The sequence below is a fragment of the Bradysia coprophila genome, unplaced genomic scaffold, assembly GCF_014529535.1.
Source record: "Bradysia coprophila strain Holo2 unplaced genomic scaffold, BU_Bcop_v1 contig_151, whole genome shotgun sequence".
NCBI lineage: Eukaryota > Metazoa > Arthropoda > Insecta > Diptera > Sciaridae > Bradysia > Bradysia coprophila.
In genome coordinates, this window is record NW_023503423.1 from 1,810,532 (window position 1) to 1,833,870 (window position 23,339).

General features: G+C 34.8%; 1 protein-coding gene across 1 annotated transcript in view; it reads right to left on the reverse strand.

Moving 5' to 3' along the window:
• LOC119074360 (mucin-5AC) overlaps positions 1-23,339 on the reverse strand; it is a 114,907-nt gene that overhangs the window by 40,421 nt on the left and 51,147 nt on the right. The window contains exon 2 of the mRNA XM_037180462.1: positions 8,415-8,471. Coding sequence (XP_037036357.1) covers positions 8,415-8,451 — 37 coding nt within the window. The 5' untranslated portion in view covers positions 8,452-8,471. The remainder of the gene's footprint in view (positions 1-8,414; positions 8,472-23,339) is intronic.

Consider the following 23,339-nt stretch of genomic DNA (forward strand, 5'->3'; position numbering starts at 1 on the left):
TTTACGATGCTCTTTGTAACGGATGGCGAACTATTTTATTGACTGATGTTCGACATAAATAACGCGACAGATTTTATAGGTATTCCGAAACTTTGATTTATGCTTCCATTAGTGTCCATCGTAGTGCGTGAAAAATAGAATGCTATTCAGTGTGGCTCACGTTCTTACAAAGCTATGGTAACAGAAGAGTTAGTAGCATCTGAGATCTCGCTCAAGGGAACACTCCTGACCCACTTGTATAATGGAAATAACTGAGCTTATTATTCGAAATTTTTTCAGTAGTACTTACGAACTTTTAATATTTTTTTGGAACTTTTTAGAATTTTTTGTATTTTTTAGAATATTTACGAATTTATAGGAATATTTAAGAATTTTGGAATTTTTAAGAACTTTTAGGATATTTTTAGGAAATAATTTTTTTAAGAATTCTTGTCAATTTTTATGATTCTTTTTTGGATTTTTGAAAAACTTTTAGGATTTTTAATCAATTTTGAGGAGTTTTGGGAATTTTTAAGTATTTGAGAAATTCTGAAAATAATCCTTGGCGATATAATGGACAATCCGACAACGACTTCGGGAAAAAACGACGAATTAGTCAGCGATGTTATATAGCAAAAAAAAAATGTTCATAAAAATGAAGTAAAAGATTTGGTGTCACTCTCGTGAAAGTATTTAAAACAAACGCAGTAATAGATTCCATGATCCGTCCGTGAAAGGTAAAGTTATGTTTTGAATCTTCCTAGATTTAGTCTGTCATTCACTTTGTTTCACTAAGAGATGACGCTTTGACTCTTTAAGTTTTGATTTGCAAAAACGCCGACATGCCGAACGAAATAAGATAATTTTACTGTTTCGAAGAGAAGTCAAGAGACTGAATGTAAGGAATTTGTTTTCGATTTTGTTGAATTACTATCATTAACTCATTAGTCTTTCTCTTCAAGGTTTTTTAGCTAAAATTTCCGTAATTTCCACTTCCACATTCGATGAAATCGAGATATTATTGGAAAGCCTACAAAGTCAGACCGCAGAAAAATTCTCTTCCCAACATTATGTTTGTGTTTCCTAACATCTATTACATCAAATGTTGTAAATTTTGATCTGTTTTAGACATAATCGAACTGAGGTAAACGTAAGGCATTGATATTCTTGAACAAACTTAAACATTTGAACAGATTCGTCAGATGTAATGAATGACTTTTATGTACTGTTTGGTCATAGTATTCCTCAACTCAAAGGCAAAGGCATTGCTTTCTTTGCATTAAAGTACATTTTTTTTCACAATTAATAGCGCCGTTTATGATCATTTTTCTGTGAAACATTACAAATTCTCAGTTAAATCATAAATTTCCGTGTATGCTTACTCAAGCAGTAAGGTACGTTGTTAAACAGATGATAAATCAGAGAGAAAAACGAAACGGCATCGCTTTTACTGAAACCTTTGCACCTCATTCAATGTACACTGTACATGGTGTGTTTTGAATCCATACACATAACACCCACACACATTCTGTGACATATAATTAGGCACTTATGCAAAATGATGTGTAATTGGGAATATTTTACGGTTTGATTATGATGTTCACACGGAAATACATTTTGCAAAATTTCGTGTACGTGGCGCTGTTAAACACATTTTTCTGGAAATTGAACCACACGCAGTGAGTATTATGTGCGGGAAGTTCATTTGTTCAATGAAATAAGACGAATGAACTCTAACCTTTTTGCATTTTTTGTTGTACGTTTACAGATTGTCTTATGGCTCGTGGGCCCGCGGTAGTAAATGGTCCGTGATGCAAGTCATTCGAGATATTAGCTCTGGATTTTCGTATGTTGTTCTGTTGGAACGACTTCGATAATCTCAACGAACCTTCCTATAATTTTAGGTAGACTTAGCGACACAAATGCTTCAATTGCGGAGATTATCGCTCATTTCAAACAGCACGTGATCTGAGATAATCCAGAAATGACTAGATTCAAATGTAGCAAGAATTAAACCAGAAAAGTCAAAAGGAGGTAGTCTACCTCTATGGGATTAAGTGATAGTATTTAATGAGATATAATTGTGCGTCCAAGCTAGAGATTGCAACCGGTATTTATATTCATTTTTAATGCCGGCCTTTTATCATTGTCATGTGACTGTTAGGGTCAAAAGCGGATCTATTCCATCTGTCAGAGTGACGTTTTAAACGTCGAACAAAAGTAAATATCCGAAATAGTAAATAACAATCAAATAACACGACAAAAGACACAAATAAATTGACAGTGACATTGACAATTCATTTTCGTCAGAGAAATGATAAGTTGGTACGCCTGTGGCGAGATAGAAGGAACATGTGACCAACTGTCATTCACATGCTTCTTCTATCTCGCCACATGCATTACTTCTCTGATTTTCGTATGTTGTCTAACTTAGACTTGTGCAACATAACTGCGCCAAATCCTTCCAATTCACCACTAAAAACAACTTGACGCAAACGAATTCAATAGATGTGCAACATGACGGAGCTAAAATTCACCTGAAAGTTTCGATCCGCGTGTAACTGTGGATTTACGTTACCTTCAGTGTTTATATACTTTGATAACACTAATAATATTGAGGAAAATAAACAATTTTGTGACTAATTCGCATATCTATTTTCGTTTGACGTTTAAATCGTCCATTTGACAGATGTAATAGACAGACTTTTGATCTCAACTGTCACTATTTTACCGTTCAAATGAGCGTTTTTGGACTGTTTGTTTTGAAGGAAAAACCCAAGAGCATCAACAACAACGAAAATAAATTGGCCAATTCTCTATCGAAAGTCGTATTTGTCGAAGGTGATGAATATCTCTTAGAACTGAAACCTACGAGAATTGAATCTGAACGAGCTTTTTCACCTTTTTTGTGTGTCGGAAAATAAGGTGTAACACCTGACAAGACTCAACGGTGAAACCTATGTGGTTCAACGGAAAAATCTCTGTCGGTGTATCCTTTTCTGTGGTTCTGTCTTTCGTCATATTTCTCATTGTCAAGATTGAGAAATCACATCAGACTTGCGTCACATGTCATTTTGCCTGACTATTTCCACAAATCAAATCAGGGTTCGTACCTCACACACAAAAAAAAAATGAGTGAGAGATATACCCAGGTCAGCCACAGTCATACATTAATCATGTTCATTATTATAAGCATTATCCATTTCAAAACACACTTCATTACAGTTAAATTGGTATGAATTACTTTCTCATACAATATTCGTACACACGTATAATCTACACAATCAACACGAGAACATCTAATTCCAATCCGAGACACATAGTTACATTGCATGATAGTTCGGTAACTCACTGCATTCTCGATGTTTTAACACCATTATACGGCGGATATTTTTTTTTTATTTTCGTTTTCTTTTCTTCGTCAAGATAAACAACAATAACATTATAATACGCGATGCACAAAAGAAAAACACAATCAGGAAAAGCTGAATAGCGCTAAAGTACCAGATAAAATGAAACACTTTTAATCGAAATTATATAATTCCCGTTTTTTTTTTTAGTTTTCAACGCGAGATATAAAAGAAGATGAAAGGAAAAAAAATCAGTCTAATTAACCTAAAAAACAACACACAACACACCGATTTAATTCAATCTTATTAACTTGAAACGATTTAAAGAATATGGTTTTTTTTTAAAGAGATGTGCTGCAATATTGCACCATGTTTTCCGAATTGAAAACAAACGAAAGAGATTTTTCTTCTGCTTATATATAATATTGCATTCGATTCAAATCAATTGTTAGCGATATTGATAAATTTATTTATTTTTTTAATTGAATTTTTCAATTTTAATTTACTTACGACAAAAACAGAAATTTGTGTCCCAATTTCATTTTTTTTTCGTAACCATTTACATTGTGCGTATCGAAAAATATTTCTAAAAACAACAATTTTTCGATTTAAAAATAATTTAGATAATACATCAAGTCCAAGTAACCCAAAGAATTGCCCAATATTTGGAAATTTTAATTCATTTTTCTAAATTTCCCAAAATCTACTAAATCAGTCGAAAAACCCTTAAAGGGTAAATGTGACGCAAGTCCTTTATCTTACTTACAAAATAACTGATATCGCAGAGGGTGACGCATTGTGCGTCGTACGCAAAAATGTTATCTACAAATAATTGACTCAAAAAATTTTTGAAAGAAAGTTATACAAAAAGGAATTTGCGTCACAAGTGGCAGATGATTCGGATTTCTTCCATGTAAATTCTTTCAGTACATTTTTTAACCATTATTTTAACAATAGTTTCCTCAACATCTACCACTTGTGACGCAAATTCCTTTTTGTAAAACTTTCTTTCACAAATTTTTTGAGTCAATTATTTGTAGATAAAATTTTTGCGTACGACGCACAATGCGTCACCCTCAGCGATATCAGTTATTTTGTAAGTAAGATAAAGGACCTGCGTCACATTTACCCTTTAAGGGTTTTTTGACTGATATCAGTACTTTTGTAAGTTTTAAGGATAAAGCGCCAGTTATAACATATCCAAAGTTTTTTTTAGAGACGAAGAAAGCAATTTTATATGTCCCGTAACACAAAAGATAATACCAAAACCACATTTGAAACAGGAAAATCCAACTACCCGATAATTTTCATATTTGCCACTGTTTTCTGCTTCTAAAACACTGAGACTTTGTCTAAGACACCAACCTTAAAATTGAAACAATTTTCAAATTTTGGTCATTTCGCCCGTATTCTACTCCCAAAATTCTCAAACTTTGCCGAAGACACCAATATTCCATCTGCCGCGCCAACAGAGATAGCTCTAAAAACCTAATTGAAACAGAAAATTCCAACTTCGTGACATTTTTCTCCAATACCGTCCAATTTACTCTCAAAACTCTGAGACTTCGCCGAAGAAACCAACCTTCCATCTGCCACAGTTCCCGAGATAAGTCTAAAAACTGATAGTGACCAAATTTTTACAGTTTTTGTACATACTGCCCTATTCTACTCTCAAAACTCTAAGACTTTGCCGAAGAAACCAACCTTCCATCTGCCACAGTTCCCGAGATAAGTCTAAAAACTGATAGTGACTAATTTTTTCCGCTGCCCAACCATACCATGATTTTATGAACCAACCTAGTGGAAGTTAATACTTAATGATCCACACAATTTCCAACAAGAAACACATCCCAAAACAACACACATGACCATCCATTTCATGTACCAAAATATACAACACGCACACACACACATACAAATTGGCTTTTATATGGCATTTGTATGGAGACTTTGGGGAGCCATTCTTATTTTTGGGCCATTATTAGCCTATAACCAAAATTTCAGGAAAATCTATAGAAACGTTTAGGAGTTGCTGGATCCACTTTTCCATAGGAACTAAGTAACTAAGCAACTAAGTAACTAACTAACTAACGTAGGCGATTTATCTGAAAAAACGAAATTTTGCAGTAGCTCGTTGAACTCGTATGGATTCCTAGATTCTAGATATACTAGTTTGATGGTCGTTGGAATTAAGGGGGAGAAGTAAAAAAGTTGCTGATAATATGCTCCGCCGTCTTCAAAAAAAAATTTTGTTAAAACATTTTTTAATAGTGGACTTGCGTCACGCCCGCTTACTAACGTGCGGGCATGATATCCCTTAATTACTAAATTTTCTTAAATTTCGCTAAATCTTCTAAATTTGCTATCATTATCGTCATTATCTATCATAAAATTTCTCAAAATTTACTGAATTTCCTAAAATTTCCCTTAATTTGCTATACTTCTCTAAATTTACTGAATTTCCCTAAATCTACTAAATTTCTATAAAACTACTGAATTTACTCAATTTCCTAAAATTTCGCTAAATTTTCCAAAAACTACTAAACTTCCCTAAATCTTTCCTTAAGTTTGCCAAATTTCCAAAAATCTATTAAATTTCCCTAAATCTCCTGAATTTCCCTAAATTTCATCATGATATCATAATGAGGAAGATTATCACACGTAGGATTAGAATGCACTCTAAAGTCTTTCCAGGAGAGACTCCTATATAAGACCGACGTGATGTTAACGATATCTTGTCAACTTCAACCTCGCCTCAGGTTGACAATCGAAATCTAGTTCGATAATATCGAGGATAATGTACGATTCTTGTTGCATAAATAACTATTTCTATTCGACGGACACGTTGAACCGATTGCAGATCGACTGTAAGTTGTTTTTGTAAATGGTTTTGAATGTTAGAATATGTAGGAGGGATTTTCATTCTTTCAAGTATGAGGAAAAATCAAAGTTCGTGCTGGCCCTTTCGTTTATTTTTATGTTCCGACGCATGAACGTTTTTGAAGCTGCGCATTTCTGTTCTTAGTTTTTAAATGTTAAATGAATGGTTGAAAATCAGAAACAAAAATTGGTAAAATTTAAAGTGCAAAAGAAAGAAAGACCAGAAACGAAAGCTCTTTTCCATTTAATTAATTGTTCTGTTCAACATAATCACATCAAACTCTTCTCAATCTAATTATATTATTTTCGAAACTGATAAATCTAAATTCCATTTCGGTTAAATGGTGAGATTGCAATCGTATTTATGATGCGGCGCATACATAATAATGTTAAATGAATATCTCCAACAAAAGCCTATTCCAATAAGTTTGTGAAAAGAATTGACCGTGTCCACAAACGTAATGGATAGTTATTATGATCTTTTAAAAACAAAACGGAAAAAGTTTTTTTAATGTTTCTTCGACGAAATCTTTCTTCGTCTTCCGTTTTTGATGGCAGTCAATTACTCATATTTTGTGAATACTTTTTCAGAATAATGAAGATAATAACAAATCGGAACGTAAATCAATTTGAATATATTTCATTATTATGCCATTTTAAACTCTTTAAATGACTTGACCGATTCGTAACTGGTAACTGGTCATCTCGTGTGCGAGCATGAATTGTACACGCGGTCAAAGTCAGAGAAATGTCCGATTTTGTATTCATTAACAATAATGATATGGTCGAAGCTTGTCGAATGGAAAGTGTATTGTGATCGCATCGATCAGAGGCGTCACTGGTGTAACGTTTTGTTAAATATAGAAAACTCAGGTTGGCCTGTATAGTACTGCCCAGTAGCCCAGTGTACTTACAATGAAAGGGCAAAACAGGTATGGCCCGGCGAACATAAACACATGATTTGTGCACTCAAACGCAATGAAAGTGTAAAACAGGTATGGTCTATTGTCCGCCCGGAGGACATAAAAATTAGATTTTCGGACTTAAACGCACTCATTTTCATATTATTTTGACATAAAATTTGAGTGCGTTTAAGACGAATTCGCCGATCGACCATACCTGTTCTAGACTTTCATTGCTCAAACGCACTCATTTTATTATTATTTAGACATAAACTGGCCGATCGGTGATATGCGGGTTTAAACAAATAAAGTAACAGATTTGTTGTCAAAAACCAGACGATACTTTGAGCAACTGAAGGCACATATTTAATCATCGTATTGAGCTAGATGTATTTGCTGTTTCTCAAAGGTTTTATACAGATTAAAAATTCGGCAGGAGCTGCGGGAACAGACCAAGAACACCATTATTTTAATATTTTCGTAATTTGCTATAATTCTTTAACTCGACGTGTACTGAAGAGTTAATAATGGAAATTCGTGTTTCCTTGACCGTGTTGCGGGTAAATGAGGGGATGTAAATTTCTCGATTTTACGGTCCGTATAAATTAAATTAATTTGTTTTTGGAAGTTTCGCATCTTCAGCAAATCTATAATTTTCATCGATAGTCATTGAAAAGGAACAGCCTAATATTCAGACCGGACGTATAAAAATCCCTTTTCTTCTATCCTGGACCACTCCAAATGGTACCAAATTGCATCCTATTTTCTCGAACAAGTAAATGGATAGTTTGGAGGAAATTTGCCAGACCATCAGGCAACCTACCTGAGAACAGTTAGGAAATGACCTACGGACATTTCTCGAAAATTCATTTATTTGCTGGAACTATTTGCTGGTACCTACGTAATGCAATCCTGAGCCCATAACCTGTTGGTTTTACTGGTTTTCAATGTCTTAAAACTGGCAGAGATATAAAAATTGCGTTTTTATTGTCTTTATTCAATGAAACACTTAATGCGAATGCGATTCACGATAGATTATGCACTATACGTACTAATCCTAACATTATCAGGTTTTTGAATTGTATAGCTCTCAGGTGAAACATGGTTTAACTAATCATTGAAGACTGGCCCACCATAAGTGCCAGTTCCTAGGAACGGCACTGGTCCCTCTAATAATCAGAGATGTCTCGAAAATAGAAGTTAGCAATCAAATTGTAAAAATATTATTGATTATAACATAGAAGAGCGTAAGCGCTCTTCTCGAAACGAACAATATGAAATGGATGTAATAATTGTTACTTACCGAAATAAATTAGTATTTTTCGCCTAAAAGGCCCCATAGTTTTTTGTGCGGTTGTGTCTGTAAAGATACAAAGAAAAAAAAAATTAACGTCGTCGGTCGTTCCATTGTTTAACACCTTTCTTTTTCCGTTTTTTTCTTCTTGAAACAAAAAAAAATGTAACAAAAATTCATCTCTGAATATTATGCATGTTTGTCATCCCATGAGTTATAGGTACAGGTACTAACTATTACATACACAGGTAACACTTTATCTAAAAGAAAAAAAAATTGTCAGAAAACGAATGAAAAAGTTCGTCTGCATCAATTGAGGTATGCGATAACCGTACGAACACGATGGTCTCACTTAGGTCAGACTGGCAGATTACAACATCCGAAATGGTTATAATGGACTTTAATGACACAATTTCTTTTTGCTATTAATCAATTTAATAATTTTATTGTTTTCCGCGCGCTACATGGAAATTTACTTGGTTCTGGGAACGGGGGAAAATATAAATTATGGTTCAACTTAAGATTATGCACATAATCGTATCGTAAGTGTCTGCCGTGTAATAATTACATCTTTCTTGCATTATTTTACCATTATGAATGAAGTGAAGATATTATCTGTGTTTTAGCAAAGTGTGTAAAAAATTGGTGGCTATGTGGAGTGGAGTGGATTCGTTGTTTCAGTTCATTTGGTGTGGTGATTTCTGATGGTGTGATGGAGAACCCAACTACAGGAACATGTTTGTCGTAACAGTTACCGTCCTTAATTGTTAATGATTAACGTTTTGTGAGGAGTGAGTCACTTCAAAACATTTTATCAGACTTTCGTGATAACCCTAATAGTAGGGAGCAAAAATGAAGAGCTTATTTCGAAGAAAGATTCCCATCGTCAAGAAGCCGTGACTAGTAGTGACGAGGGCAGTAAGTTTTATGAATTTGATCTTTAACAAGATTTTCATAAATAGGCGGACGCTCACCTTCAATTCGCAGAACTCACATCAGTTTCGACAGTGTTGTCAGCAAGTTTGGGTATGAGTTGAAATTTCATTTCAACTATGATTCGCTAGACTTGTTCGTGTGCAAATTAGTATAGTGTCGCCATGGCCCGATGAGAAATGGTGTTTTTGAACTGCATTTTAATGCAAAATGTCGAAAGACGTATTTATTTCCTCGTAGGTCGAAACAGTGGTCGAACGTCTTATCTGGCAGTTGTCATTATGTCGGCTAGTGACCCATCTAAATCTTGGAAAATGTGACCTCTGCATAATTTGTAGCTCCGGGTAATAACACTAACCGCCATTTTATCAGATGAATGTGAGATCACACAACATGATGATCTTTCATATAAAACCTTTTACACAACATCACGGCAACGATGATCACCTTCTTCTTCTTCTTCTTCTTCTTCTTTTTCAGCCTGTTTCTATCCACTGCTGGATGTAGGCCTCTCCAACTTCTTTCCATTTCGTACGATCCATTGCCATTTGCTGCCAGTTTGTACCTGCAATATTCTTAATTCCGTTTGTCCATCTCTCTGGTGGTCTACCTATAGCTCGTCTTTTATATGGTCGCCAGTTCATGATCTTTTTGGTCCAACGTTCGTCTGTCCTTCTTGCAATATGTCCCGCCCAGCTCCATTTCAGAGATGCTATTCTTTCCATGACATCAACGACCCTGGTTTGTTGTCGAATCCATTGATTCGTCATTCTGTCTCTGAGTGTTATTCCGAGCATACTCCGTTCCATGGCTCTTTGTGTCACTCTCAATTTATCTTCGGATGCTTTTGTTAAAGTTAACGTTTCCGCTCCATAAGTGAGCACTGGAAGGACACAAGTGTCGAAAACTTTGCGTTTCAGACTATTATTCATTTTGCTTTTGAAAATTAGTCTGAGTTTTCCGAACGCTGCCCATGCAAGACCAATCCTACGTCTTATTTCTGCAGTTTGGTTGTCCAGACCTAACTTCAGTTTATGTCCTAGATATACATAGCTGTCGACTCGTTCAATGACAGTGTCACCAATTTTGATTTCTCTATCGTCCCCGATATTGGTCATGACTTTTGTTTTCGATAAGTTCATCTTGAGGCCAACTTTGCTTGCCTCTTCACTTAACTGTTGTAGCATAAGCTGAGCCTGACCTAGATTCGCTGCTATCGGTACAATGTCATCAGCGAAGCGGAGATTGCTCAGGTACTCTCCATTTATCTTTATTCCCATTTTACTCCAGTTTAACTTCCTAAAAATACTCTGCAGAATCGCCGTGAATAATTTCGGTGAAATGGTGTCACCCTGCCTTACACCTCGGCCAATTCTGAATTTCTCCGTGCTCTTATGAAGTTTTATACATGAAGTAGCATTTTTGTACACATATCGAATTGTGTTGGAGTACCTTGAGTCTACTCTACATTCGTCTAATGCGTCCAATATCGACCATGTTTCCACTGAATCGAAAGCTTTTTCGAACGATGATCACCACGATAGGTGAATTCTTAGTATGAAAAACCGCCATATTATTATCAAAAGTTGGTTGTGAACTGCGTATCAGTATTGACGCAACCTACTCAAATGTATACACAGCCTTGGATCGAGTGAGCTTCCTTTTTGTCTATTTCTAGGGCCTACTTGGTCTATCAAATCCCTTGATAAAATTTGTCTTTAAATAATTTTTTGCAAGATCAATATCTAATTGTACCGTTCCATCAACAAAATTACGGCTCCCAAGGTCGACTAATACAATAAACATAACGGCACCGAATTACGATTTGCCAATTCCATCTTCTTTTGTTTTAGCGACATCAATCAAAAAAACGAAATCCACCGAAAACATCTCTTTGAACAGAATTTTTGTGAATTATAAAACCATTTACTTTTCGACAATAAAAACATTTTTCATTAAAAGTTATAAATTTCGTCATAGCCGACATACCACACAAACTATAAGTACACGTAATTAAAGATTTGTTAATTTTTTTTTCTCGTTCGCTTTTAATTCGTAGGGAAAATATCTCACAAAATTTGTATGAAAGTCGTGTGAATATTTGATTTGCATTGGCGCGGCGGCGTACATCGTTCCGATATAAATGTGAATAAATTCCATGAAATACCTTTGGAAGCTTAACGAATTTAAAGTAATTCATTTGTATATTGGGGCATACCCATTTCATGCAGAAAGAAACAATTAACGAAAACATTCTCCAATGATGTGTCGATTGTATGGAAAGAGATAGTAAAACAGATTGGAGGGTGAAGGATAATATGATTTAAAAAGCGTTGATCGATCCTGAAATGGCTTTGTCATCCATAGAACCATATAGCTACACTCGAGAGATGGTCAAGGTGCCGCTGTCATTATTTCAACATGTCTGGTTTCACATATATATTTTAGTGGTTTTCTTTGATCGACAGCGCCACCTACCTCTACTCATAAAACCTCTAGATCTTAAGATTTTTTGACATTTCCATTTAGTTTTTTTTTATATTAAAGTTTGTGATGAGGAACTAACTCTGTCCAGCCAAATGACATGTGAAAGACACTTAATACCATTGACTCTTATTATTAAGTCAAGGGTCTTACGTCAGAAAATATGGATAGGAAAATTATGTCTGGAATCTAATGTTCAAATGTAATAGATTTTCGTTCTATTACATTTCTAGTACATTCCACATTATAGACCTTTTAAGTTGAAAAAAAGACTAGATGGTCTGGAGGTCTTGACAGTTGACAGCTGTGATCGGTTCGCTTTTGGTCACTATCGTTCACTTTTCACTTTTATTCAACGATAGTGAACACAATCAATGAAAAGCGAACCGATTGCAGCTGTCAGCTGTCAATTCATCCCTCCAGACCATCTAGTCTTTTTATCAACTTAAAAGGTCTATATTACTAATGTCAGCGCTCTATTTTTATGTGAGCCAACGTCACACTGATGATATTTTAGATGATATTGACCAGAGTGAAGTTATTTCACTAAAAAAAACGTAAAGGATGAAGTACTGAAAGAAAATGTGCCGCCTCTTACAGGCCAACGAAGGTTTCCTATTGAAGTTCTCTACAATCGATTTTCTGAAATGTATAAAATTTTCGCAAAAAAAAAGGAAAATACTTGAATGTCTTTAACGCTTAATGGCACGATAACATGCGTAATTCTGAACCGATTTTCAAAAATTTGGTTTCATTCAACCAATGAACGTCAACGAAAGGTATTGTCGAATGTCAAACTTTGTATGTAGCGGAGGACACAGCGATTTGTATGAACAGACCATACCTGGTTTATACTTTCATTGCATTCAGCGGGGAATATAATTCCTGGACATTTTGGCTTTAATCTGATCATCAAGTTTGTTGTACACCATAAAGATTCTAAAAAACATCTCAAGCTCTAGGTGATTTAATAACAAACTAAATGAACGTTACGAACATGCAGCACATCTATAATAATAATGTTTGTTGGTTTGTTTGTTTGTCCTTTTTTTTAACTTCTAAGTGTGTTGTGTTGCTTGATGCATCCAAATTGAAGAGCTATGTTTTGGTTGTGATTATTTATTTTTAATTCTTGTTTGTTTGTTGGTTGGTTTGTTTGTTTTGTTTGTTGGTTGGTTTGTTTGTTTGTATATTTGTTGATTGGTTTGTTTGTTGATTAGTTTGTTTGTTTGTTGTTTTGTTTGGCTGTATGGTGGCTGTTTCTTTTGTATGTTGGTTGGTTTGTTTCTTTGTCTCTCTATAGGAGCCCAGGCGGGGAGTCCTGGAGACTTGAAACTTTGCATACCGACTACTGAAGAACGTTAGGACGAAGGCGCGACAATTATTTCACTTTCATGCGTTATTTGAAACGCGAAATTTTTTCGACTGTTTTCGTCGTGAAATTTTTTGACAAAAAATCCTAAATTTTTTAATGCTTAAATTTAGGAATTTTTTAAAGAATTTTATGGAATTAAATTCCTAACAATAGGCCCTGGTGAACTGATTTACGGCAAAGATGTGATTGTACCGGTAGCAAATTTAAATCTTTAAGTATCCACAATATCTGCTTATGAAATATATAGCTGCGATCAGCATAAAACAATGTTACACCCAGTTAAAAAGAAAAATGAATTAACATTAAGAACTGTGAATTATGAAATTTGTTCACATCGTACTATTATAAACTGAAAAGTTGTTAAATTCCCATTACCGATGCGGCTAATTAGCAGCTTGTTAAATTCTATTTATTTATGATTATTATGGCATCTCTTATGGAATGAAGAAAGAAAAAACAAACCGGAGAGCATAATTTAGTAATTAAATTTTTTTTATTTATTTATTTTAATTTCAAATTATCTGCTGCTCATATTGTATCCAATTGATGACCAGTTTTATTCTGCCATCAAAATTTTGCTGTGAGAGAAAATCCGTTGATTTGCTACCGAAAAAAAATTGAAGATAAAAAATCAGAAAAATTATTTTTGAAGGGCAACGTCGACAATTAAAATATTTTCTATTTAAAACCATTTAGATGCGGTGTGCGTTATGTGTGTGTGCCAAAGATATTAATGTATTTTTAAATAGATGCGAATTGTCTATTGTTTTTAATTGATTCTATAAGGGGCACCTTAAGAAGAATAATAAAATTAACGAAACACAGCAAAAATTTCGGTTCGAAAATTATTATTTTTTTATGTCGTTTTTCGGCTGTTGCAACACGCTTTTCGTTGGGATTTTAACAGAAATGTAATTGTTTAATCGTGTATATTGAATGTGTGTGATACGGTTTTGGATTTTCGGTAATTAGAAACAGTTAAAGGTTAAAGTCATTTTTGTGAATTATTTTTTATTGAAGATATGGCGCAAGTTTATTCTGCTTAGAAATTATCAATTATGCACGATTGCAACAGAGACAGTCGTTCGTTTGTTTGTTGTCGTTCTTTTTTTTTCGAAAAAAAATTTGATTTACAGTGAAGGTTCGTTTAAATTGATGTCTCTTATGATGTCTATTCTACCGATTAAATCGTTAGAAAAGGAATGCGACCGTTATTGAATGTATGTCACTCAAAGTCAAATATACAAACAGTCGGAATGCTCATACATTTTTCCACTCGGGCTGAAAATTTTGACGGGTAGGCCATACATTTTCTGTCGAAATTTCATTTATGACTTGACTTGACACAACAGTAGATTATGTCACGTGACCCGTATGTAACATACTATTTTATATTCAAGAGCTCCAAAAAGTCACATTTCGAACAAAAATTGACACAACTGGGACAGAAAAGTGTTGTTTTAGCTGTCTATATGATGACAGAATGTGACGTTTTTGTTGGAATGATAGAATCATCAGAATCGACTATAAATTTCCATACAACCAGTAAGCCTATAAAAGCGTTCTTCAATACTTCTTTCTTTTGGGCTCTATTTGCTAGCGATATTGAACAGGGCCTATTATTCGGAAAATTTTTATGAATTTTTTGGAATTCCTAAGAATTTAAGAATTGAAAGTCCGAATAAAGTGTCGAAGTGACGTTTAAACGTGAAACGAAAATAAATCTGCGAAGTGATCACAAAATTGTTTATTTTCGTTTGATGTTAAAACGTCACTTTGACAGATCGACAGATAGTTTGTTCACAAAAAATTGAGCGCTGACAATTTTATGTCGTCATGCACTAGAAATGTACTAGAATTATACAAAAAATCTATTACATTTGAGAGCCATGCTTGCTAACAAGTGGTGAAAACGTCAACCAGATCCAAAAAAATCCTGAAAAATTGTCTAAAGAAAAGCTTCGGATATCGGAAAGTTTGCATCAGTTGCTCTTTTCGGAAGTGTGTGAATTATCGGAACAAAATTCAAGCGAGAGTAGTGAAATTTCCTACAGACAAAAAAAAGACAAACACTCAAGATCGATTCAGCACATTCACATCACATTCATGTTGCGTCACATGGAAATACAGTTCCAGGCCTTGAATGGAATACGAAAAATATTGCAAAAATACCATGCATGGTTTTGGAGAAGAATTTATTCGGATTTTGATGCCAACGATTTTTGCGATAAATTTCTTATTTTACTCTCGTGCATAACAATTATGATGTTTGAATGAAACGAAATTAAAGAAGAACACATGCTCATGTGTATCCATCAAAAGCTAACATCCATCTAATAATACCGAACCAAACAGCCATTTATCATTTACTGTTCACTTGGTCTAATTACCGATATAAAATGCGTCAACCAATTTACCTGATGCGAATAAAAGCGAAGGTAATTTCGCAGAGTCTCACACCGCGGAGAGTTATAAATCATAAATGGAATTCACGACTTTTTGATTATTCATTCAATTTTTGTTGTAAGATGAAAATGAACTGAGTGAGTACAGCCAGTACACTTAAAGTGAAGGTGGCGTTCCTTTTTTGTGGGAGCAAGTGAACTTTATGTAATTACAATTTACATTTAGATCAACAAAGTCTTCACATGGACAAAGTGATTAAATGAAGTGATTGTTGTGTGTAAGTAATAAGTATTGGTTGGGCGTTATTTATCGCCTATTAGTTTATACTATATATGAAACCTCTGTCGACTAGCACAGGCGCCACAAATCTGGAAAGGCCTAATGTTCGAAAAACATTCCAATCAAGCCTTTCTTGAGTAGCTGTAACAATGACTACATAGCAGTAATGTTATGGAATGCTATGCACACTCCTCGACCATCTGAACCTTCAGTTGTTTTGGATGCTCGACATTCTTCTCAACTTTCCAAAATATCGCCATCGGAAACACAAAGTTCGAACACCTTCGGACCCACCGACCGAACATGCCCGAATTTCGATGTTTTCGATGTTTTTCGATGTTTTTCGATGTTTTCGATGATCTTCATTTTCCGCACACAAGCTCCCTTACAAGTCTCGATATTCGATCCCGACAAGTAGCCTACAAGCCTAGTCTTGGTATACGAAATGAGATAACCACAATTGCGATTCATAAACTCTATTGACTCATTATGAAATAAAGTATTTCATCGAAGATACATTCAGATTTTGTAATGCCAAAAAAGAAGTCCGTTGCTATTACAGTTAACACTTATGGTATAGGAAGCTTTTGTGATTACGTTACCGCAAACATTTTATAGCTTCTAAATGCGCTGTGCAAATGCACATAGAGGCATTGGCCGGATACTAAACTTAAATAATGAATGGCCAGACGAAAGAAGAAAAAGTTTAAAAAAAAACCTCTCTTCATCAAAGGCATGCGGTTGTACGTATATACAACTGAATACCATATCTAAATTTATTGTTATGACGGATGCAATTTAATTTATGGAACAGATGACATAATTGCAGTCCGTGTACCGTACATTAGACATTTTGTACAAAATGAATACCTTTGGACCATCATCAGGAGAAATATATTATCGAGACTTGCATAATCGCATCTGCTAACTCAAAAGCAGAAAAAAAACCATTAAAATAACACGAGAAAATTAAGACGAGGAGACAACGACGACGTTTTCTTTTCGACAATTGTTTTCGTTTGTTTCTTCTTTTCTTCGTTCGATCAATTCGAAATTACAGTAACCGCATATACCACCCATTAAAATGTGATATTTATCTTCTCATCATCACCTCCATAAAAAAGCGGACATAAAAATTTATATCAGCATCAGCATCCCATAAATTAATCAAACCGAACCACGAATAGCGAGAAATATTATTTAAAAAAAAAAGATTATCATTTGAACCGAGCCATATAGCCAAAGAAGAAATAAAAAGAAGAAAAAAAAGTTCTCGCGTATTATATCTAAATCATATCTAGCACTTCGATATGGATGATGCACGATTCAAATTGATGATCCATTAGTTTTACCACCGAGCTATAAATACAATTTGTGTCCTTCGTGGCCTCATATACATATATCTAGTGAAAGTTTGTTGTATACGTGTAGACGATGTATCTAATCTGCACGATAAATAAAAATTTTCTTCAATGATGAGACTGACGTGTGGTATATGGTTTATAGCGAGGGGCAAACCACTCAATATGCAACTCATTTCGTATTTGTAATATCGGATGATTATTAAATGATGTAAACATTTCGTATGTAACTCGTTTTCTTTCAAAAAATGTAAATAAAATCAACAAAATTTGGTGATAATTTGGGAAAATAACAAGCTTTACCAATAGAGGACGCCAGCTTTTTTCGACGAAAACGATAATGCCCCACAATAACAGTAATTCCCAACAATAATGCCCCGTCAAAAATGGCGACCATTGTGAATGCATTCACATGGACAAGTCAATTTTCTATTTATTTTTGATTTTTATTCTAAAAGTTCGTCCGGATCTATATTTTATCACAGCAATCCGTAGATCTAATTTGTAGCGAGCTAGCGACAATGAGCTGGAAAAAAACTATTCACTTTACAACGCGCTGTTCGACGACAAACATCATCCACTACACAACAAACACGTGCTTAACCTGCAAGCGGAACACATGATGTTTGTTGTCGTACAGCGCGTTGTAAAGTGAATAGATTTTTTCCAGCTCAAAGTCGCTGTTCTCTACTGCACAGAACAACTACGGTTACAGGATTCCAGCAATGAACTGCAGAGAATTCCTTTTCAAATGTACTAACAAGTTAGCAAAATAGCTTGTGTATTGCCATGAGAGTTGTCAAAATTTAGTTTCACTAGGCGACGAAGAAATCGATTTTGTGTACGATGTCAACGATGTGGATCTTCACAATCATCGTACTGAAAACATGAGAAGTACATTGTAATGAAATTGGACGGTGTATCATACAAAATTTGTGTACTGTAAAAATATGTCGATGAAGTTTTCTATTTGACAGCTGTCACTCGAAGCACTTTTGCTTGATGTGCGTAAATTTGATCAAAAGATTATATTTAAGTGGTTGTGTAGTTGTCTGTTTGTTAGTTCAGGTAATCGCTTCGAAAACATTAGAATTTATTTCTTTTGCGTGCAAATCTATTTTTATTCTTGAAAATCTTCAAAAATCTTCAGTCTTTTTGAAAATCCTTTGTCAACGAAATTTACTAATATCTGCCCCCTGGTGCAACTCTTTTTCTTCGCATGCAAATCTTTGCAACTGTTTTGAGTGGTTTGCCCTCGGTTTATGGTAATGTTTGGTCGATGTAGCAAAAATTCATGTTCATAAAATTGCAACTCTAAGAAGAATAATTTTTGTCCGAAAGAAATCTGTGCCCAGATCATCTAATAAAAGATCTTTACATGAAAATGATGTAATAAAATATCATCTCTCACCTTTCGGAGATTAAAAGAAGAGACGAAGGAAAAAAAACTTGCTAATTGTTTATGGTTGCTATTAACTATGGGTGTACATGCTCTTGTAACGATAGTAATCCTCTTTTTTATATTCAGAGGTGTATGAATGCATAACAAAACACAGATTTTATTTTTTCGTCTTCTTATTTTTGTGCTGTTCGTAGATATTTACTCACGATCATTATACCGAGTTTTTAATGGAGAATATTTTTTGGCATTTATCGTGCTAATGAATAATCTTGAATCGAATTTTGATGATGATTTTCTGTGGAGATTAGCCAGCATGTAAGTATTGTTGTTTCGCTTTAAAGATTAAAGCGATGATTAGTGTTGTGTTTTGTAAAAATTATAAAAGTTTATTCAAATTATACGTAAGATCCAATGAAATCGAAATTAGGGAAACAAATCCTCTGAAAGATAGTCAATTCTATCGTTCGCAACGAGGCACCCATTTACTTACTTCATTGTTTGTTTGCGAAAATTGCAGAAATCGAACAAAAAGATGAACTTAATGAAATTGATAAGTCGTTGCTGCTGTACAATGAATAGTTATTTGTTTACCAAGTGAAAAATAGTAAAATTGAAACAATAGTGAAACAAGAGTTTCAGAACAATAATTCGTTCGACTTAGAATTTCGTTTTTCCTCCGCGAGGTGAACTCATAATTTTTCATCCGTTCGTCGCGTGAAAACCCGTTTTTATACACGAAACAAACCAACCAAAACAAAGTGACAGTTGCAAAGAGAAATAGTGCATTATTGTCTTGCTGTGGCATTTCTTGTTGAGCAGTGTGGGAAGGCTGTAGTTCGAGCCGAAGGCGAGGAATGTATCACACACGCCTACATAAAAAATGTCTCAGCAAGACTGGACAGTACTTTGTCGTCTCGCTTCCAGAAAATGCAAAAAACCGGCTTTGAGCGAGACATTATTGATAAATTTTTTCGTCGCAAGACTCTTCTGTCATCCAATGAGAAACAATAGTTGAGAAAATAAAAATTTTCTCACCTGAACTGTCATCACAGAGAGCGTCAACAAAACACCAACTTCTCGTTGCATTTGAGTGGAGAAAACAATAGTAGATTACATGCGGCGATAGTAATTCACACGAGGTATCAATTTTGTGATAGATGGCGTTGTTTTCGCCCGACAGGTAGAATGTGTATTTCGGAAATTTCAGAAAAATTTGAACCTCAAATTTGACAGTTGTCATGTTCTATGAAACAGGCCTACATAAACATTCTATCTATGGGGCAGGAGCAACGCCATCTGTTGTCATTTCATCGTGATCAAAGCAAGAAACTCTATGTTGCGATTGTAATGCACTATTATTCAATCTGTACTTAATATACTTTAATATTGAGTCCGGTCAGAAGAGACTTATTAAATAACGAATTGAACTTGAATTTCCTGTTGGTTGAACTTCTCTCATCGCATTAATGATGATGGGTGCATATCAACAATTTACATAGTTTTGCGTTTATTATTTTCACTGATGGAATAAGAAGGTATGCATGCATGTTGTATAGCATAATACAGTAGTTACATCACGTTCATTTTATTATAATTCAATAAAATGGCTTATTTGCACACTGTTTACTATCTTATTAAGCCATAAAAGCACATTGTTTAAAACCATAAGATGTACGAAAATATAATTTATAATTCGAGAATCGAAAAAAAAACAATTTTTGTTTGTTGTACTGTGCTTCAAAGTCGGTTAATGTTTTCGAACGGTAATCGTTACATATGCAAAAGAGGTAGATGGTATAATGTGGCCGTACCGGAGAGTCTAAGCACATCGAAAATGAATAATAAACGAAAAAAAAAAGAAACATTTTTTTGAGAGGATGCCCTACATTTCCATATCCATACAATTAAAACATCGTGTGCTGTTTATTGTAATACGAAAATTAATAATAAAGCAAGATGTTAGCGGCTGAAGCTCTGTTGGCCCCGTACGGATGGAAGATGAGTCTGTTGACGTAAATTTTCTGAAAGACTATCAATCGCCCGACAATGCGCCCACGAGGCTCAAGAGTCGAAGTTCCACTATGGGTTCTACTCACTTATCCCTTGTACTATCGATCGAACAATCAAAATTTATTCGAAATTTGAGTACTCGGCAGGCACACACTGACAAAAAAAGTTTCGAAAAACTCACCTGTAGCAGGTAACTTTGTCTCCAGGTAATCCACATTATCTGCCGCAGCTGTATTTTTTTTGTATGGGGCGCTACACAAGGCTGTATACTTTGGGGAGGTCACGCAGATACAGATACGCGGGTTACACACCACAGTTGATGATGAAATGGCCGATTTCATACAAAAATTCACCTACTCTGATGATTCTCGTCGTCTTGATGATGTGGTGAATTTTTTGTATATGTAAAGTCATCAGAAGTGGTGTGTTCCCGCGTATCTAATAAAATGGCGGTCTGCGTGACCTCCCCAAAGTATACAGCCTTGGCGCTACAGCTGTAGAAGTAGATTACCTGGAGACAAAGTTACCTGCAACGGCTGAGTTTTTCGAAACTTTTTTGTCAGTGTGTGCCTGCCGAGTACTCAAATTTCAGCTATACTGAGTCAGTAACATTAAAACTGATTTCCCGGTAGTTTTGCTAGAAAGTGATCTAACGTAGAAGTACAAAGTAAAACGCCAAGGTTTCTACCAAGGTTATATGGGCGGAGGTAATGTCATATATAACCGAATCAGATGTGCAGTGCCATGAAAGTTCGCTATAAACGCCACCTCAAAATCACAAAACTGTTAAGAAACATGACCCATCTGTCATGTGAAGTCAACCATTTAAAAAAAATTGTCATTAGCATCGAACTATTGTGCTAGGCTTAGCGTGTCTGAATGCCATTACTTCCACCCATACCTTGGTTTCTACCCGTAACATAACTATTGCTAAAACACGACGAGCGATTGATATTCTGACAGGAGTCAGTAAAACGTTTAGTGTCGTTTTAGCAATCGTTCTACCTGTTGAACACTAACTTCGAAGGTTAGTCCGAACTGGTCCTAACCCAAACTACATATGACCAGTACGTCGTAAGCTGACAATTTCTATTTAAAACAAGATTGTGTGATTGCATCACTCGTCTTCGGCTCGAGTTACAAATGCCACACCTGGCAAAGTAAGAAGTTCTAAGCAAAGGCGTAATCTACTATTCTTGTCGTAAAAGAATGAGAAGAATATCCAATGCAAGGCATGATGGTCTTATGAAGGACTTATCGTCTGCCTTCTCAGAAGGCCCTATTCTGCCTAATTATTCGGGACGTCAACAGGCGTCATATTGAAATCTATAGACTACCGTACTTCGCGCGGGTCTCAAAATGTTCAGTACCTTTGCATGGAACCCGTCAAGAGGTTATTATTTAGGAATATCATTATTTGATGATATGTGTGTGTGTGTGTGGTGTAGTAACAAAAACATCTTTAGTTCGGATAAGCAAAAGTAACTTTTTTTTCTACACATTTCGTTTCAGTCATTGTGGAGTCTTAATAATATTGAATTAATCGTCACGATAAGTAATAATAAAAATGCTTTGGCTATGTAGAAATTCGTTCAATTACCATTTTTCTTCTTCTTCTTCTTCTTCATTTTCGGCTGTAATATTCTTTGGTCAGTTTCTTAATTTACCAAATATTGGAGATTATGCAATTTGATGATTTTTTCTTCTTCTTACTTTTGGATTTAATTAGTTTCGATGTATGAAGATGATGAGATACATACGATACAGAATCTAGAGATATTTAATTTGGCAATACACGGTTATGATTGCGATAAATATTTTTTTGTTCGTTCGTTACACTGAATGGAGATTTCAAATCACACACACACATTTTTCGGCCTAAAGTAATATTCGATTCACTCAATTAATGATAATGAAATATCGGACTAATTTTATGGTGCTGCGATCTGTTTAAATTATGCAGAATTGGCGAATTGCGTGCTACGATTGCTACAGATTCGACTAGTGCGACCTCATTTCAAATTATCCAATTTAGTCAAAGGCGGTCAGGCTGATTGAATTTTTTGTTGCGACAAATACCTTAGTTGTCACTGTAAAGTTACCAATTTTGGAATTCCAATATAAAAAATGTTTTCTGTACCGCAAATTCTTTTTTAATGTTTTGCACGAAGACAAAATATCGAAAAGTCTGACTTTTAACTTTTCCTGACTGTCTGGGGAAAAATTGGGAAAAATAAAAATAAAAGAAAATCTTCCATAAAAGATTCGCTGGACAATCCTAAATGCAACCAGGGGTCAGGCGTTCTAAAACAAAATCAAATGTAAAATTCGACCCACCCACAATTGACAGTATATCAATTTAAACCAAACGGTGGCGGGACATTTCCACACCGTCAATATCGTCAGGAACGATATTATCGTTTTTTAGACGATAGTATCGTCTAAAAAACAATAATATCGTTTTTTTGGACGATAGTATCGTCTAAAAAACAATAATATCGTTTTTTTGGACGATAGTATCGTCTAAAAAACGAAAATATCGTTTTTTGGACGATAGTATCGTCTAAAAAACGATATTATCGTTTTTTAGACGATACATTATCGTTTTTTAGACGATACATTATCGTTTTTTAGACGATACTATCGTCCAAAAAAACGATATTATCGCCCAAAAAATTTTCATC